The 20,456-nt window shown below is 53.1% G+C and overlaps 1 protein-coding gene across 1 annotated transcript in view; it reads left to right on the plus strand.

Moving 5' to 3' along the window:
- Positions 1-20,456, plus strand: part of GFRA2 (GDNF family receptor alpha 2) — a 34,995-nt gene that overhangs the window by 13,387 nt on the left and 1,152 nt on the right. The window contains exons 3-8 of the mRNA XM_058042512.1: positions 877-960; positions 7,288-7,636; positions 18,787-18,896; positions 18,971-19,111; positions 19,193-19,368; positions 20,364-20,417. Of these exons, the coding sequence (XP_057898495.1) occupies positions 877-960; positions 7,288-7,636; positions 18,787-18,896; positions 18,971-19,111; positions 19,193-19,368; positions 20,364-20,417 (914 nt within the window). The remainder of the gene's footprint in view (positions 1-876; positions 961-7,287; positions 7,637-18,786; positions 18,897-18,970; positions 19,112-19,192; positions 19,369-20,363; positions 20,418-20,456) is intronic.

Here is a 20,456-nt window from a genome sequence, read left to right on the forward strand (position 1 = left end):
CCAAATTCTGTCACCCTGAGAGCAGTGCTGGGAACCCGTGGGGAACGGGGACATCCCAGTTCCCTCCCAGCTTCTCCCATTTCCCTCCCAAATTTCCCTCCCAGATTTCCAGGAATGGCCTGGAGCGGGGTTGGGATCCTGTTCCCATTCCTGGTGAGGATCAGGAGAAGCCAGAGCCGTCCTTCGGGCGTTGTCCCCAAATCCAATCACACTTGGCACGGGGACAGCCCAGCCCAGCATCCCAGTGGGGTCTTTTCCTCCCAAACTTTGGGGATTTCCCTCCCAGATTTTGCAATTTCCCTCACGAATTTCCTGGGAATGTCGCCAGGCTCAGAGCAAACCCTCCTGCTTTGCTCCCCACCTGGATTTCCACACAGGGGATTCCTGAATTCTGTTTTTAGGGGATTTTGTCACAATAGAAGAACGCAGAGTTGAGTACAGGCTTTTAGGTTTTTTTAGGTTTTTAAGGGATTTTGTCACAATAAAAGAACGCAGAGTTGAGAATAGGCTTTTAGGGTTTTTTTAAGGTTTTTAGGGTGTTGTAGGTGTTTTTAGGGGATTCTGTCACAATAAAAGAACCCAGAGTCGAGTGGGACCCCAAAACTTCCAGCCTTGAACTCAGTACCCACCCCCTGGAATATCCCAATCCCAATTCTCTCCACTCCTGGAATCCTTTGGAATTGGCCACCAACGCAGCCAAAATTCCAAGAACCTCTCCCAAATCCCTTTTCCCTTTAATCCTAGTGCCTGGAACCCTTTTTGCTTTTCCCTCCCTGACCCAGGGTGGTTCCTGTGCCTGGAACTGCCTGAGATTATTCACCACAAGCTTTAATTTGCTTTTTTTTCTCCCTTTTTTTTTTTTTTTCCCTGCCAAAGGAGAGGAGTTTTATGAAGCCTCCCCGTACGAGCCGGTCACCTCTCGTCTCTCTGATATATTCAGACTTGCTTCAATTTTCTCAGGTAATAAAAGCTCCGTGTTTTATCTCCTGCCTCGAGCGCAGAGCTGCTCCCAGCCAGGGGAATCCTCCATCCCTCACCTCCCTCCGCCCTCCTTTGCTCCTCCAGCCTCTCCTCCCCTTCTCATCCCCACAAATTTTGGGTCCTGAGCATCATTTTTGGGGTGGTTCTTTCTGTTTCTGATCATCCCAGGCTGGGTTTTAGGGTTTTAGATCTTTGCCTTCAGTATTTATTCATTGTAGGGTCTTCCCAAAACAAATCCTGGTGTTTATTCATTCTAGGGTCTCTCCAAACCAGATCCTGGTGTTTAATTATTTGAGGATCATCCCAAACCAGATCCTGGTGTTTAATTATTGGAGGATCATCCCAAACCAGATCCTGGTGTTTATTTATTGGAGGGTCATCCCAAACCAGATCCTGGTGTTTATTTATTGGAGGGTCATCCCAAACCAGATCCTGGTGTTTATTTATTGGAGGGTCGTCCCCAAGAGCTCGTTCCAGTTTGGGTTTCTATAAATTGGCTGGAAAATGTGGAATTCCCAAGATTCCCTGAATTTGTGTTATCCCCAGCCTTTGCTCCTCCAGCCTCTCCTCCCCTTCTCTTCCCCACAAATTTGGGGTCCTGAGCATCATTTTTGGGGTGGTTCTTTCTGTTTCTGATTATCGCAGGTTGGATTTTAAGGTTTTAGCTCTTTGCCTTCGGTATTTATTCATTGTAGGGTCTTCCCAAAACAAATTCTGGTGTTTATTCATTCTAGGGTCTCTCCAAACCAGATCCTGGTGTTTAATTATTCAAGGATCATCCCAAACCAGATCCTGGTGTTTAATTATTCGAGGATCATCCCAAACCAGATCCTGGTGTTTATTTATTGGAGGGTCGTCCCCAAGAGTTCATTCCAGTTTGGGTTTCCATAAAATGGCTGGAAAATGTGGAATTCCCGGGATTCCCTGAATTTGTGTTGTCTTCAACCTCTCCTCCCCTTCTCTTCCCACCAAATTTGGCCTCCTGAGCATCATTTTTGGGGTGGTTCTTTCTGTTTGTGATCGTCCCAGGCTGGGGACTCCAAAGCTTCCAGTCTTGAACTCAGTACCCACCCCTGGAATATCCCAACTCAAATTCCCTCAGCTCCTGGAATCCTTTGGGATTGGCCACCGGGGTGCTGTGAGCACCGGGGTGGCCTCGCTGCTGCTGCCACCCCTTCCCTGTCCCCTCCCTGGGGACATCTCTGAGCGGGGCTGTGACACCAACGCTGTCACCGCTGTCCCCTGCACCCCTGGGGGAATTTTCCAGCCTTTTCCAGGTGGATTCTGCCCTGGGGGAGTTTTCCAGCCTTTTCCAGGTGGATTTTCCGCGGGTTTTTGGGGTGACGCTGCCACCCCCGGCCCGCCTTTTTTTGGGATTACATTGGCGTCAGAAAAACCCTTGGAGCTGCAAAATCCGGAACCTTTCCAGCTGGAAATCTGGAAAGCGGAGAGTCTGGAGCGGGGATTAGGCACTGAATTATCCGGGAGGCGCAGGAAAAGCCGTGAGGGAGATTTTGGGGATGGGGGAAGGCGAGGAACGGGCTGTGAGCACCGAGGTGTCCTCGCTGCTGCTGCTGCCACCCCTTCCCTGTCCCCTCATTGGGGACATCTCTGAGCGGGGCTGTGACACTGCTGTCCCCTGCATCCCTGAGGGAATTTTCCAGCCTTTTCCAGGTGGATTCTCCCCTGGGGGATTTTAGGGTGACGTTGCCACCCCCGGCCCGCCTTTTTTTGGGAATACATTGGCGTCAGAAAAACCTTTGGAGCTGCAAAATCCGGAACCTCTCCAGCTGGAAATAGTCTGGAGCGGGGATTAGACACCGAATTATCCGGGAGGCGCAGGAAAAGCCACGAGAGAGATTTTGGGGATGGGGTAAGGTGAGGAACGGGCTGTGAGCACCGAGGTGGCCTCGCTGCTGCTGCTGCCACCCCTTCCCTGTCCCCTCATTGGGGACATCTCTGAGCGGGGCTGTGACACCGCTGTCCCTGCACCCCTAAGGGAATTTTCCAGCCTTTTCCAGGTGGATTCTCCCCGGATTTTTGGGATGACGCTGCCACCCCCAGCCCACGTTTTTTGGGATTACATTGGCGTCAGAAAAACCCTCGGAGCTGCAAAATCCGGAACTTCTCCATCTGGAAATAGTCTGGAGCAGGGATTAGACACTGAATTATCCGGGAGGAGCAGGAAAAGCCGCGAGGGAGATTTTGGGGATGGGGTAAGGTGAGGAACGGGCTGTGAGCACAGGGATGGCCTTGCTGCTGCTGCTGCCACCCCTTCCCTGTCCCCTCATTGGGGACATATCTGAGCAGGGCTGTGACACCAACGCTGTCCCCTGCATCCCTGAGGGAATTTTCCAGCCTTTTCCAGGTGGATTCTCCCCTGGGGGATTTTAGGGTGACGTTGCCATCCCCGGCCCGCCTTTTTTTGGGATTATATTGGCGTCAGAAAAACCCTCGGAGCTGCAAAATCCGGAACCTTTCCAGCTGGAAATCTGGAAAGCGGAGAGTCTGGAGCGGGGATTAGACACTGAATTATCTGGGTGGCACAGGAAAAGCCACGAGGGAGATTTTGGGGATGGGGTAAGGTGAGGAACGGGCTGTGAGCACAGGGATGGCTTCGCTGCTGCCACCCCTTGCCTGTCCCCTCCCCGGGGACCTCGGGGCCATCGGTCCCGACCTGATGGTGAGCGCTGAAGCGAGCGCGTTCTTGGAGCTGTTCCTGGATCAGGAGCTGTTAATTGCCCGGAGGGGTAATTGGGAGCGGAGGAATGGCAAGGGCTGTGCAAGCCGCGCGTAACCTGCGCGTAACCCGCGCGTAAAGAGCGCAGAGCGCCCGCGGAGCCAACGCTGCCCCCTCCCCACGGGATGCTCATCCCTGCTGGATCCCGAGGGAAATCACAGCCCGTGGAAGAAGGGAGAGGCTCCAGCTGGGAATTGTCCACACCCAAATCCCCCAAATCCCATCCTCCTCCTCCTCCTCCTCCCCTGTCCCCAGTGGGGACACGCAGAGGGGACAGCTGGTGGCCCCAGCCCCCGTGCCCAGCTCCTCGGCGCCCGTTTCCGTCTCTGCTCATGCAATTTTCATGCTCGTGCTTTATTAATGAGCTCCCCACAGGAGCGCAGCGCTTCCAAAGCCGCGGCTCCATTAAGATGCAGCCGGGGCCCCGCAGGTCTCGGGCAGGGCAGCAGCGAAGCTCCCGAGCAGGAGACAATCGGCTGCCGCTTCCCGCGGATCCCAAAATCCCGGCTTGGAGCCCGGAATCTGCTGCTCAGCCCTTCCAGGGCTCGGGGTGATCTGGGGTGCGGGCAGGGCTCGATGCATCCCCAAAAACAGGGGAGTAAAGAGACCTTGGTGTTCCCCATCTCTTCAGTCCTCCTTTTCCCCTTCTCTTCAATCCCCTTTTTCTCACCTCTTGAATTCCCTTTTTGCCATCTAAATCCACCTTTTTCCTACCTCTCCAATCCCCCTTTTCCCACCTAAATCCTCTTTTCCCCACCTTTTCAATCCCTCTTTCCCCGCCTAAATCCCCTTTTCCCCACCTCTCCGATTCCTTTTTTCCCACATAAATCCTCCTTTTTCCCGCCCAAATCCTTATTTTCCCCACCTCTTCAGTCCTCCTTTTCCCCACCTCTCCAATTCCATTTTTCCCACCTAAATCCTCCTTTTCCCACATAAATCCTCCTTTTTCCCACCCAAATCCTTATTTTTCCCACCTCTTCAGTCCTCCTTTTCCCCACCTCTCCAATCCCTCTTTTCCCACCTGAATCCCCCTTTTCCCACCTGAATTCTCTTTTTCCCACCTCTTCAATCACCTTTTCCCCACCTAAATCCTTATTTTCCCCACCTCCCCAGTCCACTTTTTCCCACCTAAATTCCCCTTTTCCCCACCTTTTCAACCCTCCTTTTCCCCACCTTAATCCTCCTTTTCCCCACCTCTCCAATCCCATTTTCCCCCTTGATGTGTCCATCCCCTGTCCTGTTAATTAGCAGCACCCTCCAATTAGGCCAATTAGGAGCCTTCCTTGGCACGCCAGCAGAAGCTGGGAGGGGGTGGAGGAGAATCCATGGATTTGGCCGGGATGTGGAGGGAATGAGGGATGGAGGAGAATTCAGAAGCAGCACCTGGGCGGCTGCAGAGGATGATCCATCATTCCCAGCAAAAAAAAAAAAGGAAAACTCAGCGTTTGTTCCCAGGCTGGGGTTTGGCCTTGTCTGTCCTCTCCTGAGGGATTGGATTCCTCAGGATGGGACTCCCGGGATGGAATTCCTGGGCTGGATATGGGATGGGATTCCCAGAATGGGATTCCTGGGATGGATGTGGGACGACATTCCCAGGATGGGCCTCTCAGGATGGATTTGGGATGGAATTCCTGGGATGGGATTCCCAGGTTGGATGCAGGATGGGATTCCTGGGATGGGATTCCCAGGATGGATGCAGGATGGGATTCCCATGATGGGATTCCCAGGATGGATTCTGGATGGGATTCCCATGATGGGATTCCCAGGATGGATTCTGGATGGAATTCCCATGATGAGATTCCCAAGATGGCTTTGGGATGGGATTCCTGAGATGGAACTGCCAGGATGGATGCGGGATGGGATTCCCAGGATGGATTCAGGGTGACATTCCCAGGATGGGCCTCTCAGGATGGATTTGGGATGGAATTCCTGGGATGGGATTCCCAGGTTGGATGCAGGATGGGATTCCCATGATGGGATTCCCAGGATGGATTCTGGATGGGATTCCCATGATGGGATTCCCAGGATGGATTCAGGGTGACATTCCCAGGATGAGATCCCTGGGATGGGATTCCCAGGATGGATTCAGGGTGACATTCCCAGGATGAGATCCCTGGGATGGGATTCCCAGGATGGATTCTGGATGGGATTCCCAGGATGAGATCCCTGGGATGGGATTCCCAGGATGGATTCTGGATGGGATTCCCAGGATGGGATTCCCAGATGGATCCGGGATTGATCCTCTCTTGTCCCTCTCATCCCTGTCTGGAGCTGTCCCACTTTTGGGGAGCCCCAGGAGGGGCTGTGGGGTCCACCGTGGAGTTGAGCTGATTATTCCACTTTTGGAGTTGAAGAATTATTAATTAATTAATTAATAATTAATAACCATTCTTTGAAGAATTGACAAGAGGAAAGGAATGTTGCAAATTCAAAATTCACAGCCTGGATTCTGCCCAGCGGATCCCGGTTGGGGAATGTTGATCCTACAGATTGTGCCTGGAATGGGATGGGGTCAGCCCAGGGATGGGCTGGGCTGGAGATGCTGGGAGGTGACACCGATGCCACGGGGATGACACAATGCCGGTCGCATCTTCCCCAGGTCCAGGGCACTTCCCCATCCTGGGTTTGAGGGCATCTCTCTGGGTTTTGAGGGCATCTCCCCGGGTTTTGAAGCCATCTCACCAGGTTTGAGGGCATCTCCCGGGGTTTAAGGCCATCTCCCCGGTTTTGAGAGCATCTGCCTGGGTTTGAGGGCTTTTCCCAGCCCCAGTTTTGAGGACATCTCTCCAGCTTTGGAGGTTCCTCCCCATCCCAGGTCAACAGCATTTCTTCATCCCAGATTTGAGGACATCTCCTCAGTTTCGAGAAATTCTCCTCATCCCAGGGTCAAGGATATTTCACATCCCAGGTTTGAGGGCTTATTCACAGGTTTCAGGGCCTCTTCCCATCCCAGGTTTGAGGGCATCTCCCAGTCCCAATTTAAGGATGATTTTGAAGGCATCTCCCCAGCCTTGAGGGCATCTCCCAATCCCAATTTAAGGATGATTTTGAAGGCATCTTCCAAGCTTTGAGAGCATCTCCCAGTCCCAGTTTAAGGATGTTTTTGAGGGCTTCTCCCAGTCCCAGTTTGAGGCTGTTTTTGAGGGCATCTCCCCAGCCTTGAGGGCCTCTTCCAGTCCCAGATTAAGGGTGTTTTTGGAGGCATCTCCCCAGCTTTGAGAGCATCTCCCAGTCCCAGTTTAAGGATGCTTTTGAGGGCACTTCCCAATCCCAGTTTAATGGTGGTTTTGAGGGCATCTCCCCAGCTTTGAGGGCATCTCCCAATCCCAATTTAAGGACGCTTTTGAAGGCATCTCCCCAGCTTTGCGGGCATCTCCCAGTCCCAGCTTCAGGCTGTTTTTGAGGGCATCTCCACAGCCTTGAGGGCATCTCCAGGAGTCAAGGCCAATTCCCCCACCTCAATCCCATCTTCCCACACTCCACCTGCCCAGCTTTACCACATCCATCCACCCACCCATCCATCCCTCCCCACCTTCCTGACCCCAAATATCCTCTTCCCTGCGTAGGAATGGACCCGGCCACCACCTCCAAGAGCAACCACTGCCTGGACGCGGCCAAGGCCTGCAACCTCAACGACAACTGCAAGCGCCTGCGCTCGGGCTACATCTCCACCTGCAGCCGGGAGCTGTCGGCCACCGAGCCCTGCAGCCGCCGCAAGTGCCACAAGGCCCTGCGCCAGTTCTTCGACCGCGTGCCCGGCGAGTTCACCTTCCGCCTGCTCTTCTGCTCGTGCAGGGACCCGGCGTGCGCCGAGCGCCGCCGCCAGACCATCGTCCCCTCCTGCTCCTACGAGGACAAGGAGAAGCCCAACTGCCTGGACCTGCGCGGCGCCTGCCGGGCGGATCACCTGTGCAGGTAAAAAGGGGGTGCCGTGGGGGGTTTTGGGGTGTGGGGCGGGTGTTGTGTCACCTCCCTGGGGTTGGTGTCACCGCCCAGTCAGCAGCGTCACCTCCCTGGCACTGGTGTCACCCCCCAGCTATCAGTGTCACCCTCCAGGCATTGGTGTCACCCTCCTGGTCATCAGTGTCGCCTTCCTGGCATCGGTATCACGCCTTGGCATCAGTGTCACCTCCCTAGCACTGGTGGCACCTTCCCAGTCATTAGTGTCAGCCCCCGGCCATCAGTGTCACCCTCCTGGCATTGGTGTCACCTTCCTGGCATTGGTGTTACCCCCTGGTCATCAGTGTCACCTCCCTAGCACTGGTGTCACAGTCCTGGCATTGGTGTCATTGCCCTGGTCATCAGTGCCACCTTCCTGGCATCGGTGTCATCCCTTGGCATCAATGTCACCTCCCTAGCACTGGTGGCACCTTCCCAATCACTAGTGTCGGCCCCTGGCCATCAGTGTCACCTTCCTGGCATTGATGTCATTGCCCTGGTCATCAGTGTCACCTTCCTGTCATTGGTGTCACAGTCCTGGCATTGGCGTCATTGCCCTGGTCATCAGTGCCACCTTCCTGGCATTGGTGTCACCACCTGGTCATCAGTGTCACCCTCAGTATCAGTGTCACCCTCTCAGCATCAATGTCACCTTCCTGGCATTGGTGCCACTCCCCACTATCAGCGTCACTGCCCTGGCACTGGTGTCACCCTCTCAGCATCAGTGTCACCCCCAGTATCAGTGCCAACCCCCAGGCTCTGTTTTCGCCTATGTTTGGCTCTGGAAGTGGCACTGGGACACTGCCCTGGGGACATCCAGGGGACAAACCCCAGGGATGGAACTGCGTCCCCCAAACCTTCCCCGGCTGCTGAATTCCCGCTGTTTCCCCCGGGCACTGAGGTTCCTGCTCCTTCTGTCACCCGTTTGTCACCGGGCACGACCCCTCCTGTCCCCCTCGGGAGCCGGATCCGCTTCCCGACGGCCCCACCAGGAGCGGGATCTTCTCCCGTCAAGGTGATGGAGCTCCCCGGCGCTCAGCAGGGAAATAAATGCGAGCTCCGGGTCTTCCTCGGGCTGCGAGTGGAGATGTTTGAAATGTGGGAATGTGGCTTTTTATCAAAAAGTAATCCGAGGAGCCGGTGGCCATGAATAAAAGATACCCGGGAATGGCAGCTCCTCTCCATCAGCGCGCTCCGAGGCGGATGCTGCCGACGGATCCGCGCTCCGAGAGGGATAACGGGGCCGGGAGAGCTGGGGGGGCTGCAGAGCTTTAATTCCTGCATGGAATGAAATCCCCACACCAGGAGGGAAAGGGGGAAAGAGGGAAGAGGCAGCGGCTGCTGGGAGGTTTTGTTTGCTCCAAGGTGGAAATGTGGTTTTTTGGGAGATGGGACGGGGGCTCTTGCTCTGGAAAATGCCCAAATCTGGGATTTGTTTGTGTTGGTTTTGCTGGAAGCTCAGGGATTTTTTCCTTGGGATGGCGCAGGGATGCATTCCTTGGATCTGGGTTTTCAGGAGAAAATCTCAACCCGTCCGGTCCCCTCTGGCATCTCCAGCTGGGAATGATGGGGCACAAAACCCCTGTGTCCCCTCACCCTGGGGAACGAGGCAGGGATTTCCCATTATCCAGGAGTTTATCCAGCCAAAACTCCTGATCCTGGAGGACATGGACAGGGCCATGGGATTTCCAATTATCCAGGAATTTATCCATCCAAAATTTCTCCATGTCCCTCATCCTGAAGGACAAGGCAGAGCCATGGGATTTCCCGTTATCCAGGAATTTATCCATTCCCAAACTCCTCCGTGTCCCTAATCCTGGAGGACAAGGCTGTGCCATGGGTTTTCCCATGAGTTTATCCAGCCAAAACTCCTCCATGTCCCCTCCTGATCCAGAGGACAAGGCAGGACTGTGGGATTTCCGATTATCCATGAGTTTATCCATCCCAAACACCTCCATGTTCCCTGATCCCAGAGGACAAGGCTGGGCCGTGGGATTTCCCGTTTTCCATGAGTTTATCCATCCCAAACTCCTCCATGTCGCCTGATCCCAGAGGACAAGGCAGGACCGTGGGATTTCCCATTATCCATGAGTTTATCCATCCCAAACTCCTCCATGTCCCCTGATCCAGAGGACAAGGCAGGACCATGGGATTTCCCATTATCCATCCCAAACTCCTCCATGTTCCCTGATCCCAGAGGACAAGGCTGGGCCGTGGGATTTCCCATTTTCCATGAGTTTATCCATCCAAAACTCCTCCTGATCCTGGAGGACAAAGTAGGGCTCAGCCGGGCCACGGCATTTCCCATTATCCATGAATTCATCCAGCCAAAACTCCTCCATGTCCCCTGATCCCAGAGGACAAGGCAGTGCCATGGGATTTCCCATTATCCATGAGTTCATCCAGCCCAAACTCCTCCATGTCTTCTGATCCTGAAGGATGAGGAAGGCCCATGGGATTTCCCATTTTCCGTTAATTTCTCGATCCAACATCCCAGCCCGATGCTCATCCCGATCCGACAGGGGCCTGGCGAGTCTCTGGAGCCAGAGCAGATCCCAAGTGCTCCCAGAGCCAGAGGTGACAGGAGATGAGATAATTCTCCTGCCAGAGTAATTAACCTGCCAGGATAATTAATTAACCCTCCTGGCTCAAAGCCCAATGAGGGAAAACCCTCTCTGGCGGGCTGGGATTTTTCCTGCACGGAGATTGATCCAGGGGCTGCTGCTCCTGTAGGGCAAGAATTCCACACCAAAAAAAAAAAGCAGAATAATTGGAGGAGAGGGAAAATGAATATTCCAGCATGGAAAACAGCCCTGCCAGAGCTTCTCCTGACTCTCTGTGCTGCTTTCCATCTGGGTGGGGCTGCTGGGGTCGGATACCAGCCCTGTCCCCTCGGTCACAAAGGTCTCAAGGAAGCCACCAGCTGCTCCATCCTGCTGGGAATGGCTCTGCATGTGGAATGTTCTGGATGCAGGAGGGGTTTAACCCTTCCCTGCCGTCCTTCGGAGGGTCTGAGATGTCCCTCCTTGTGTCCCCTCAAGGACTCGCATCAGGGCGAGGGGACAGGATCTTTGGAGAGCAGGATCTGGTTTATCCTGGGCTGAAATCCCAGGTTTTTGCTCCACATAAATCCATTCCAACGGCCTCGACCCGGGCTCAAATCCCACGGGAGCTGCCCCAGGACTCCGGGAGCAACTGAGCCGTGATTTATGCAGCTTGGGATGCTTTCCCCGCCTCTTCCCAGCTCAGGAAGCTTTCCCCATCTTTTTCCCTCACCTTTTCTCCCATCACCTTTTTTTCCCCCCACCTTTCCCCTCCCCCTTTTCCCCCCCTTTCCCCCCACAATTTTCCCCAGCTTTTCCCAGCTTGAGAAGCTTCCCCCATCATCTTTTTCCCCCATCATCTTTTTCCCCCCACCTGTTCTTCCCACCGTTTTCCCCCACCTTTCTCCTCTAGCTTTTCCCAGATTGGGAAGCTTTTCACCCATCACCTTTTCCCCATCACCTTTTCCCCCCATTTTCCCCCCACCTTTTTCTTCCCATGTTTTTCCCCAGCTTTTCCCAGCTCTGGAAGCTTTACCCCATCATTTTTACCCCATCATTTTTCCCCCATCATTTTCCCCCATCTTTCCCCATCTTTTCCCCATCTTTCCCAGCTCGAGAAGCTTTTCCCCCATGATCTTTTCCCCCTCATCTTTTCCCCCATGATCTTTTTTCCCCCATGATCTTTTTTCCCCCATCATCTTTTTTGCCCTTTTCTCCCATCTTTTCCCTATTTCCCCCATCTTTCCCCCCATCTTTTTCCCCCATATTTTCCCTATTTCCCCCATCTTTCCCCCCCATTTTCCCCCATCTTTTCCCTATTTTTACCCCATCTTTCCCCCCATCTTTTTCCCCCATCTTTTCCCCCCATTTTCCCCCATCTTTCCCCCCCATTTTCCCCCATCTTTTCCCTATTTTCCCCCCATCTTTTCCCTATTTTTACCCCATCTTTCCCAGCTCGCAGGAGCTGACAAAGTCCCAGAGTTTTTGCGGCTGATTGCAAGGGACAGGTTTTAGCTCCCGGAATACAAAAACCTTTGGCGAAGCGCAAACCTCAGCGAAGGGGAAAGGGAAGGGAAGGGGAGAAAAGAGCTGATTTCAGCAGCTGCAGCTGGCTGGATTTTTCATCTTGCATCAGCAAGTCGGGAGCACAAATAATCTGCTCTTACACGCTTCAGTGGTGCCGGTGCCGGAGAAATTCCCAGCCTCCACTGGCTGGAGCTCCTCGGCATCCAAAGTGGGGACATTGGGTCATTTCCAGGATTTTTATCCCAGTTTTTGGTGTGTTTAAAGCCAGAGGAGATCAGGGATGCTCCCCTTCCCAGGGTATTTTTGTGCAAAGGATTTTGGCCAAGGTGGGGATGTTGGATCATCTCCTGGATTTTTACCCCAGTTTTGGGTAGGTGAGGGATGCTCCCTCTTACAGGATATTTTTGTCAAGAGGATTTTGGCTGGGATTGGAGCATCCAAAGTGGGGATGTTGGGTCATTTCCCTGATTTTAATTTCTGGTTTTGGTGTGTTTGAATCCAGGGGGGTGAGGAATGCTCCCTCTTACGAGATATTTGTCAAGGGTTTGATTGGGGTTGAAGCATCCAGGGTGGAGATGTTGAGTCGTTTCCCAGATTTTTATCTCTGTTTTCAGTGTCTTTAAATCCAAAGGGGGTCAGGGATGCTCCCCCTCCCGGGATATTTGTGTGTCAAGGATTTTGGCCAAAGTGGGGGTGTTGAGTCGTTTCCCGGATTTTTATCCCAGTTTTTGTTGTGTTTAAATCCAGGGGGGTGAGCAATGCTCCCTCTTATGGGATGTTTGTTTGTCAAGGGTTTTGATTGGGGTTGGAGCATCCTAAGTGAGGATGTTGCGTCATTTCTCTGATTTTAATTTTAGATTTTTGTTGTGTTTAAATCCAGGGGGGTCAGGGATGCTCCTCCTCCCAGGATATTTATGTGTTAGAGATTTTGGCCAAGGTTGGACTGGAGCTCCTCAGTGTCCCAACTGGGGATGTTGGGTCATTTCCCAGATTTTTATCCCAGTTTTTGTTGTGTTTAAATCCAAGGGGGTCAGGGACGCTCCCTCCTCCCAGAATATTTTTGTGAAGAGGATTTTGGCCAAGGTGGGGATGTTGGGCCATTTCCTGTATTTTTTTATCCCACTTTTTGATGTGTTTCAATCCAGGGGATTCAGGGATGCTCCCCCTCTTGGGATATTTGTGTGTCAAGGATTTTGGCCAAGGTTGGGCTGGAGCTCCTCAGCATCCAAAGTGGGGATGTTGGGTCATTTCCCAGATTTTTATCTCTTGCTTTCATGTGTTTAAATTCAAGGGGCGGGGGGGTCAGGATTTTTGTCAAGGATTTTGGCTGGGGTTGAAACATCCAAAGTGGAGATCTTGGATCATTTCTCAGATTTTTTAATCCCACTTTTTGGTGTATTTAAATCCAGGGGAATCAGGGATGCTCCCCCTCTCGGGATAGTTGTGCACCAAGCATTTTGGCCAGGTTTGGGCTGGGGAAGGAGGGAGGGAGGGGATCCAGGCTGGCTGGGGATTGATGGAGCACCGAACACGGGAAGGGAACGCGGCGGCGGCTGCGGGCGCGGCCGTTGTTTGTAATGGATGTTCCCTTGATAAACAGCAGCTCAAATCCTCATTACTCCCTGTAATGAGAGCCTGTCGGGGAAGAAGAAGGAGCGGGGAAAAATTGTTCCAGGATTTAATGGGAGCTGGGAGAGTTCGGAGAAATCTGTGAAAATCAGTGAAAATCCCCAAATCTGGTGGATTTCGAAGTGGAGGGGCTGCACTGGAGGGTCCCCCATGTATGGAGGTGGCTGGGGAAGAAGAGGAGAAGGAGCAGGGGAGGAGGAAGGAGCCGAGAAAAATTGCTCCAGGATTTAACGGGAACTGAGAGAACTCAGGTTCAGAGGAACAGGATGTGAAGAAGCCTCCAGACCCAGTTTGGGATTGGGAAATCAGTGAAAATCCCCAAATCTGGTGGATTTGGAAAGCCAAGGGGCAGCACTGGGAAGTCCCTTACATGAGGAGAAGGCTGGGGAAGAAGAGGAGAACGGAAAAATTTCTCCTGGATTTAACCGTACCTGGGAGAGCTTGGAGAAATCTGGGAAAATAAGTGGAAATCCACCAGATTTGGGGATTTTCATGGATTTCCCAAACCAGGTTTGGAGGGGCAACATTGGGGGGGTCCCTCACATGAGGAGGCAGCTGGGGAAGAAGAAGAGAAGGAGGAGCAGGGAAAGAAGATGGAACAGGGAAAAATTTCTCCAGGATTTAACAGGATCTGGGAGAAATTGGAGAAATCTGTGAAAATCAGTGAAAATCCCCAAATCTGGTGGATTTCCAAGCGGAGGGGCAGCACTGGAGGGTCCCCCATGTATGGAGGTGGCTGGGGGAAGAAGAGAAGGAACACGGAAAGAGGAAGCAACATAGAAACATTTCTCCAGGATTTAATGGGAGCTGGGAGAGCTCGGGTTTGGAGGGGAGCGGAGGAGCCTCCAAACCTGGTTTGGGGAAATCTGTGAAAATCCCCAAATCTGGTGGGTTTGGAAAGCCAAGGGGCAACGCTGGGGGGGTTCCTCGTATGAGATGGCTGGGGAAGTAGAGGAGAGAGAGCAGGGAAAGAAGAAGGAACATAGAAACATTTCTCCAGGATTTAATGGGAGCTGGGAGAGCTCGGGTTTGGAGGCGAGTGGAGGAGCCTCCAAATCTGGTTTGGGATTGGGAAATGAGTGAAAATCCCCAAATCTGGTGGATTTTGAAGAGGAGGGGCAGCACTGGGAGCTCCCTCACTCGTGGAGGTGGCTGGGGAAGAAGAGGAGAAGGAGCAGGGGAGGAAGAAGGAGTAGGGAAAAATTTCTCCAGGATTTAACGGGAGCTGGGAGAGCTCGGGTTTGGAGGGTGTGCAGAAGCCTCCAAACCCCTTTTGGGATTGGGATATCTGTGAAAATCCCCAAATCCGGTGGATTTCGAAGCAGAGGGGCAGCACTGGGGGGGTTCCCCCGCATGAGGAAGAGGAGGAGGAGGCTGGGGGAGGGCTCGGCTCCCTGCGGGCTCTCACCACGAGAATCAGTCAATTCTCGCTGAATAATTAACTCGAGAGGCTTCCCGAGTATTGACTTAATGTGACAGCGAGTCTGTCTTGAGCCGGGCTTTGCTTGTGTAAACACAATCTCCTGTTGGGCTCACTTAGCGGCTCAATGGGACAGAACGGGCCCGCAATTAAAATCAAGCGGTGCCTGCGCTCCGTCCTCCCCTTCCCGGCTGGAGAAGGAAACAAATCCACCACAAAAAAGGCCTTTGAGTCACCGATCTCAGCGCTGGAGCAAAATTTGGTGGCCTGAAAAACGTGGAGAATTAAATTAATTTATTAATTTGTTAATTAGGAGCTGCCGGCTTTGAGGTTCTGCCCTGATTGTTTTGCCTCTTGCTGGGTTTTCTCAGCTTCGGGAGTTTCTCCCTCGGTTTGTTGTGGGTTTGGGGTTTTCCTGCCGTGTCCATGGCCCCGAGCAAGGAATTGCAGAGGCTGGAAAAGTCCTCCAGGATCAGGGAAAGTCCTCCAGGAGCAGAGTCCGGGCTTTGGTCCCCACTTGTCCCCAGCCCAGAGCTCTGGGGGTCACCTCCAGGGGTTCCTTGGGCATCTCCAGGGGTTCCTTGGATGCTTCCAGGGGTTTCTTGGGCACCTCCAAGGATTTCCTGGGCATCTCCAAGGGTTCCCTGGGCATCTCCAAGGGTTCCCTGGGCATCTCTTGGTCATCCTTAGGCATCGCCAGGGATTCCTTGGGCACCTCAAGGGGTTCCTTTGACACCTCCAGGGGTTCCTTGGGCATCTCCAGGCATTCCCTGGATGCCTTCAGGGATTCCTTAGGCACCTCCAGGCCATCCCTGATCATCTCCAGGAGTTCCCTTGGCATCTTCAAGGGTTTCCTGGGCGCTTCCAGGTCATCCTCGGGCATCTCCAAGGGTTTCCTGGGTATCTCCAGGCATTCCCTGGACACCTCCAGTGATTTCTTGGGCACCTCCAGGGGTCCCTTGGATGCCTCCAGGGGTTCCTTGGGCATCTCAAGGGCTTCCTTGGGCATTGCCAGGTCATCCTTGGGCATCTCCAGGGCTTCCTTGGCAACCTCCTGGCATTCCCTGGATGTCTTCAGGGGTTCCTTGGGTACCTCCACGGGAACTTTGGACACCTCGAGGGGTTCCTTGGGCACCTCCAGGTCATCCTTGGCCACTCCAGTTGTTCCTTGGGTATCTCCAGGCATTCCCTGGATGCCTCCAGGGGTTCCCTGGACACCTTCACCCATGGAGACTCCAAACCCACCACGTGCAGCCCCTTTCCCAAGCCTGACCCCCTTTTTTTCCATGCAGAAATTCCTCTGGAATCGAGGCCGAGAGCCTCAGAACGACAACAAAAAATTCCCTTTTTCCCCTCCAGCCTCCCGCGGCTCAGCCCGGAGCAGGTGACTCCTCTCCCCAGACAACTTCTCCTGGATAAAACAAATCCATCCATTGATCTTTCCTTCCCTCCCCTGTGAACTCCTCGCTCGATTTGGCAGCGGGTCATCCACCAAAGCCGACTTTTATATTCCAGCTTCCCTCTTTCCTCCAGCTGCTCCCCCTCCCTGGGACTCTTTGAATTTACCTGGGAGCGTTTGGAGGGGAATTTTTTTTTTTTAATCTCAGCATCTCTCCAGCTTCAAAAGAATCCCTCTCCAGCAGGATGGGAATGTTGGGAGGGCGATGCCCAGTGGGATTTTCGTGTCTCGCCGAGTTTTTTCCGTGTTGTCGCAGCTTCCTGAACATCCCCAGCTGGGCAGGAGAGGGGGAGCCGATTTTTCCCAGCTTTTTTTTTTTTATTTTTAATTCCCTCAGTCCCCATAAATTGCCCGTGAAAAAAAAAAAAAATCCACTTCAGGAGGAATCCCGGTGTCTTTTCCATGAAATATTCAGGAGCAGGATGCTGTTGGGTTTGATGTGTGCTGAGTTATCACCGCGGCTGAGGGGGATGGGAGTATTTAACACTCAATTAAGCGCTTTAAATAATCACAAAAAAACCCCCCAAACCTCTCCCAAAACCTCCGTGTTTGGTAAATTTTAATGTCAGAGCCGGTGGGGTTTTGGTGGTGCTGAATTCCTGCAGAAAAACAGGGAATGGGAGAGGAGCTGGAGGCAGGTGGGCTCTGTAGGGATGATTGAAGTCCCCTAAATGGACAGGAACAAAAATTCCCTAAATTTGTCGTTTATGCACCTGGGATAAAAGTACAGGCACAAAATGTCCTGTAAATTTGGGATATGTGCACTGGGGGTGGGAGGACAGGAATAAAAATCCCTTAAATTTGGGATTTATGCATGTGGGATAAATGCACAGGTACCAAAAAATCCCCTAAATTTGTGGTTTATGCACCTGGGATAAAAGAACAGGCACGAAATGTCCCATAAATTTGGGATATTGGCACCAGGTGTTTGTGTAGGAATGCTCAGAGTCCCTTAAATCTGGTATTTAAGCCCTTGGGATAAATGTACAGGTGCACAGAACTCCAGAAATTTGGGATTTATGCACTGGGAATTAAAGGTATGGAATTAAAAAGTCCCTTAAATCCAGGATAATTAATGGGATCCAGGGATCCACATCCTTGGGAAGTGCCTGGATTTGGGAGCAGGGCCTGTTCACCCCTGGGATCCTTTCCTGTCAATTTTTCTGCAGGAATCCAAGAGGAGCAGTTTGGAAGCCCTTGGATGGCAGATCTGAGTGTGCATCCAGAATTAATGTTTAAAATCCCTTTTCTTCCACTCCTTTGGGTTTTGTTTTTTTTTTTTTTTTTGGGAGGAGGAGGCAACTCTTAGGAAAATCCTCCTCCATCCCTCACCCAGAGCCAGCCCAGCTCTTCCCAACTTTTCCAAGCCATCCCCACCTGCCTGCCTCCTCCAGCTGCCAGCAGCGATTTGGCACCGATCCCTCCTTGTTCCTGCTAAGATGGACTTGGCTCCTTCTCCTTTCCCTTGTTTTCATTCTCTTGGAGCTCCTGAAAGCCAAAACCCGCCGGGCTGGGGCCGAGCTTTTATTCCTGGCAGCGAATCCCATCCAGCGGCTTCCAAAGTCGCCGTGTCCAACGGGAAGAGTGACATCTGGCTTGGATATTCCTGAAGGATTTCCCAGCTGCGTCTTCATGGATTATGAAAGGAATAACATTTGCCTGGGAGGATGCTCCGGGCCGGGAGTGGAGCCCCGCGGAGAAGCGGTGACAAATTTTCCTGGCGCTCGGCGCTGAACTCGCCGCGCTTCCTGCAGGGAATTGACGTCCCTTCGCCTCGGATTTGGGAAGAGAGGGAAATGCTGTCGGAAAGTTTTATTCCTCTCCCGCGGAGAAGCTGGGGGAAGGAGCAGGTTTTTTGGATTTCTGCCATTCCCACCCTGGAGCTGAGGTTTGGCTGCAGGGAGGGTGGAGCGTCCCTCCAAAAATAAAAATGCTGGAAAAGCTTTTCTGGGCTTTGTGCAAGGAAAATTCCCTTCCAGGAGTTGAGCACCTGCCCTGGGAATGGGAGTGGGATGGAGCCGCTCCGCTCTGTGGGGAGTTTTCCATGGGCTGAGTCACAAGGAAGGAAAATAAACATGAAAACAACGCTCCTGGTGGGGGAGTTTTATTTCCAGGAAGAAGGAGTAGGAGAACGTTTCCTCCTTGCCTCATGCACCATGGCAGGGCTGCAGAATCCTGGTTTTCCCTGAAATCCCTGCTTCATCCTGAGCTCTTCCTCCTTCCCCATCCTCCCATCCCCATCACGGAGCAGCCCCTCAGACCACCCCAATTCCGTCCCTTTTCGAGGACACTCCCCTTGTGTTTTTGCTGTTCTTTGGGATCTGAGGCGTGGATGAGCACAGCTATTCCCAGGATCCTGTCTCCTCTTGGGAGCACTTGGATAACCAAGCTGGAGAGCCTGAATGGCCCTGGAATTTCACAGCCCATGTGGGGATATTGGGAATGGGGCACTTTTATTCCGTTCAAAAATTCCTGCTGGCCGCAGAGTCACTCTGGGATGGAATTGGCGCTGAAATCCCATTGTTTTCCCACTTTTCCTCCTCTGCAGATCCCGGCTGGCCGATTTCCACACCAACTGCCAGGCCACCTTCCAGTCCCTGACCAACTGTCCTGGTGACAACTTCCAGGCGTGCCTGGGCTCCTATGCAGGGCTCATCGGTGAGTGCCGGGAGTCGGGATTGGGAATGGATTTTCCCACTGGGATTTCATCTCCGTTCCCTCCTCCTTGCCAGGCTTTGACATCACCCCCAACTACGTGGACGCCAGCACCACCAGCATCACCATCTCGCCCTGGTGCTCCTGCAAGGGCAGCGGGAATATGGAGGAGGAGTGCGAGAAATTCCTGCGGGATTTCACGGAAAATCCCTGTCTCCGTAAGGCGCTTCCCCGCCCCACCCCACCCCTTTTCCCTCATCCTATCATTCCCACCCTTCCTAAATCTCTCCCGCTGCCAGGAAACGCCATCCAGGCTTTTGGGAACGGCACCGACGTGAACCTGGCTCCCAAAATTCCCAATCCCGCCGTGACGGTGCCGCCGAAGGTGGAGAAGAGCCCGGTGCTGCCGGACGACGTCAACGACAGCAACACCGCCTACGACACGAGCGTCATCAGCACCTGCACCTCCCTCCAGGTGGGGCCCAGTCCCTGCCGCAAACTGGGAGCACTGGTGGGGTGTGGGACAGTGGCTGCATCCCGTGGGATTGGGGAAATGTCCTGCTTGGATTCATCCAGGGGTTTGAGGGATCCGGGCACTGTTTGGGGAGGGAAATGGGATTCCCTGCTCATCTTACCCCTCGCCTGTCGAGGTTGATCTCTGAGCCTGACTTCTTCTCGTTTGGGAGCTGGAATTCCATAGTTTTTGGGAAATCTGGAAAATCCGTGTTGTCTTGCCGAGTGCTGGGCTTGGGCATCCATGTTTTGTTCCATGGGTGGAAAAGGAGTAGGAGGGAAATGGGATTGGGGAATGGCTGGGGATGTTCCAGGAATGGGAGGGAAATGGGGCTGGGGAATGTCCCAGGACTTCAGGGAAATGAGATTGGGGAATGGCTGGGGATGTTCCAGGAATGGGAGGGAAATGGGGCTGGGGAATGTCCCAGGAATGCAGGGAAATGGGATTGGGGAATGGCTGGGGATGTTCCAGGAATGGGAGGGAAATGGGGCTGGGGAATGTCCCAGGACTTCAGGGAAATGAGATTGGGAAATGGCTGGGGATGTTCCAGGAATGGGAGGGAAATGGGGTTGGGGAATGTTCCAGGAATTCAGGGAAATGGGATTGGGGAATGTTCCAGGAATGGGAGGGAAATGGGATTGGGGAATGGCTGGGGATGTTCCAGGAATGGGAGGGAAATGGGATTGGGGGATGGCTGGAGATGTCCCAGGAATGCAGAGGAGTAGGATGGGGACTGGTGGTGTATCCCAGGATTCCAGGCAGGATTCCTGTCAGGATCACAGTGAGGCAGGATCCACCGAAGCCCCTGGGCTCCCTGTGGAGATGGGATGAGCCATTCCCAAATCTCCCAGTGCTCCATCACCTGCTCTGAGCTGATTCCTGCAGGGAAATTCAAGATCCCAAACCAGCTCCCGGGGCACATTCCTCCCCTAACCATTCCCAATTTCTCCTGCCAGGAACAAGGCCTGAAGCCCAACCAATCCAAGGAGCAGAGCTTGTGCTACTCCCAGGTACTTGGGAATTCTCTCCCAAAGCAGAGATCTTGGGAA

Source organism: Melospiza georgiana, chromosome 31 (genome assembly GCF_028018845.1).
Source record: "Melospiza georgiana isolate bMelGeo1 chromosome 31, bMelGeo1.pri, whole genome shotgun sequence".
In the NCBI taxonomy this organism is placed as follows: domain Eukaryota; kingdom Metazoa; phylum Chordata; class Aves; order Passeriformes; family Passerellidae; genus Melospiza; species Melospiza georgiana.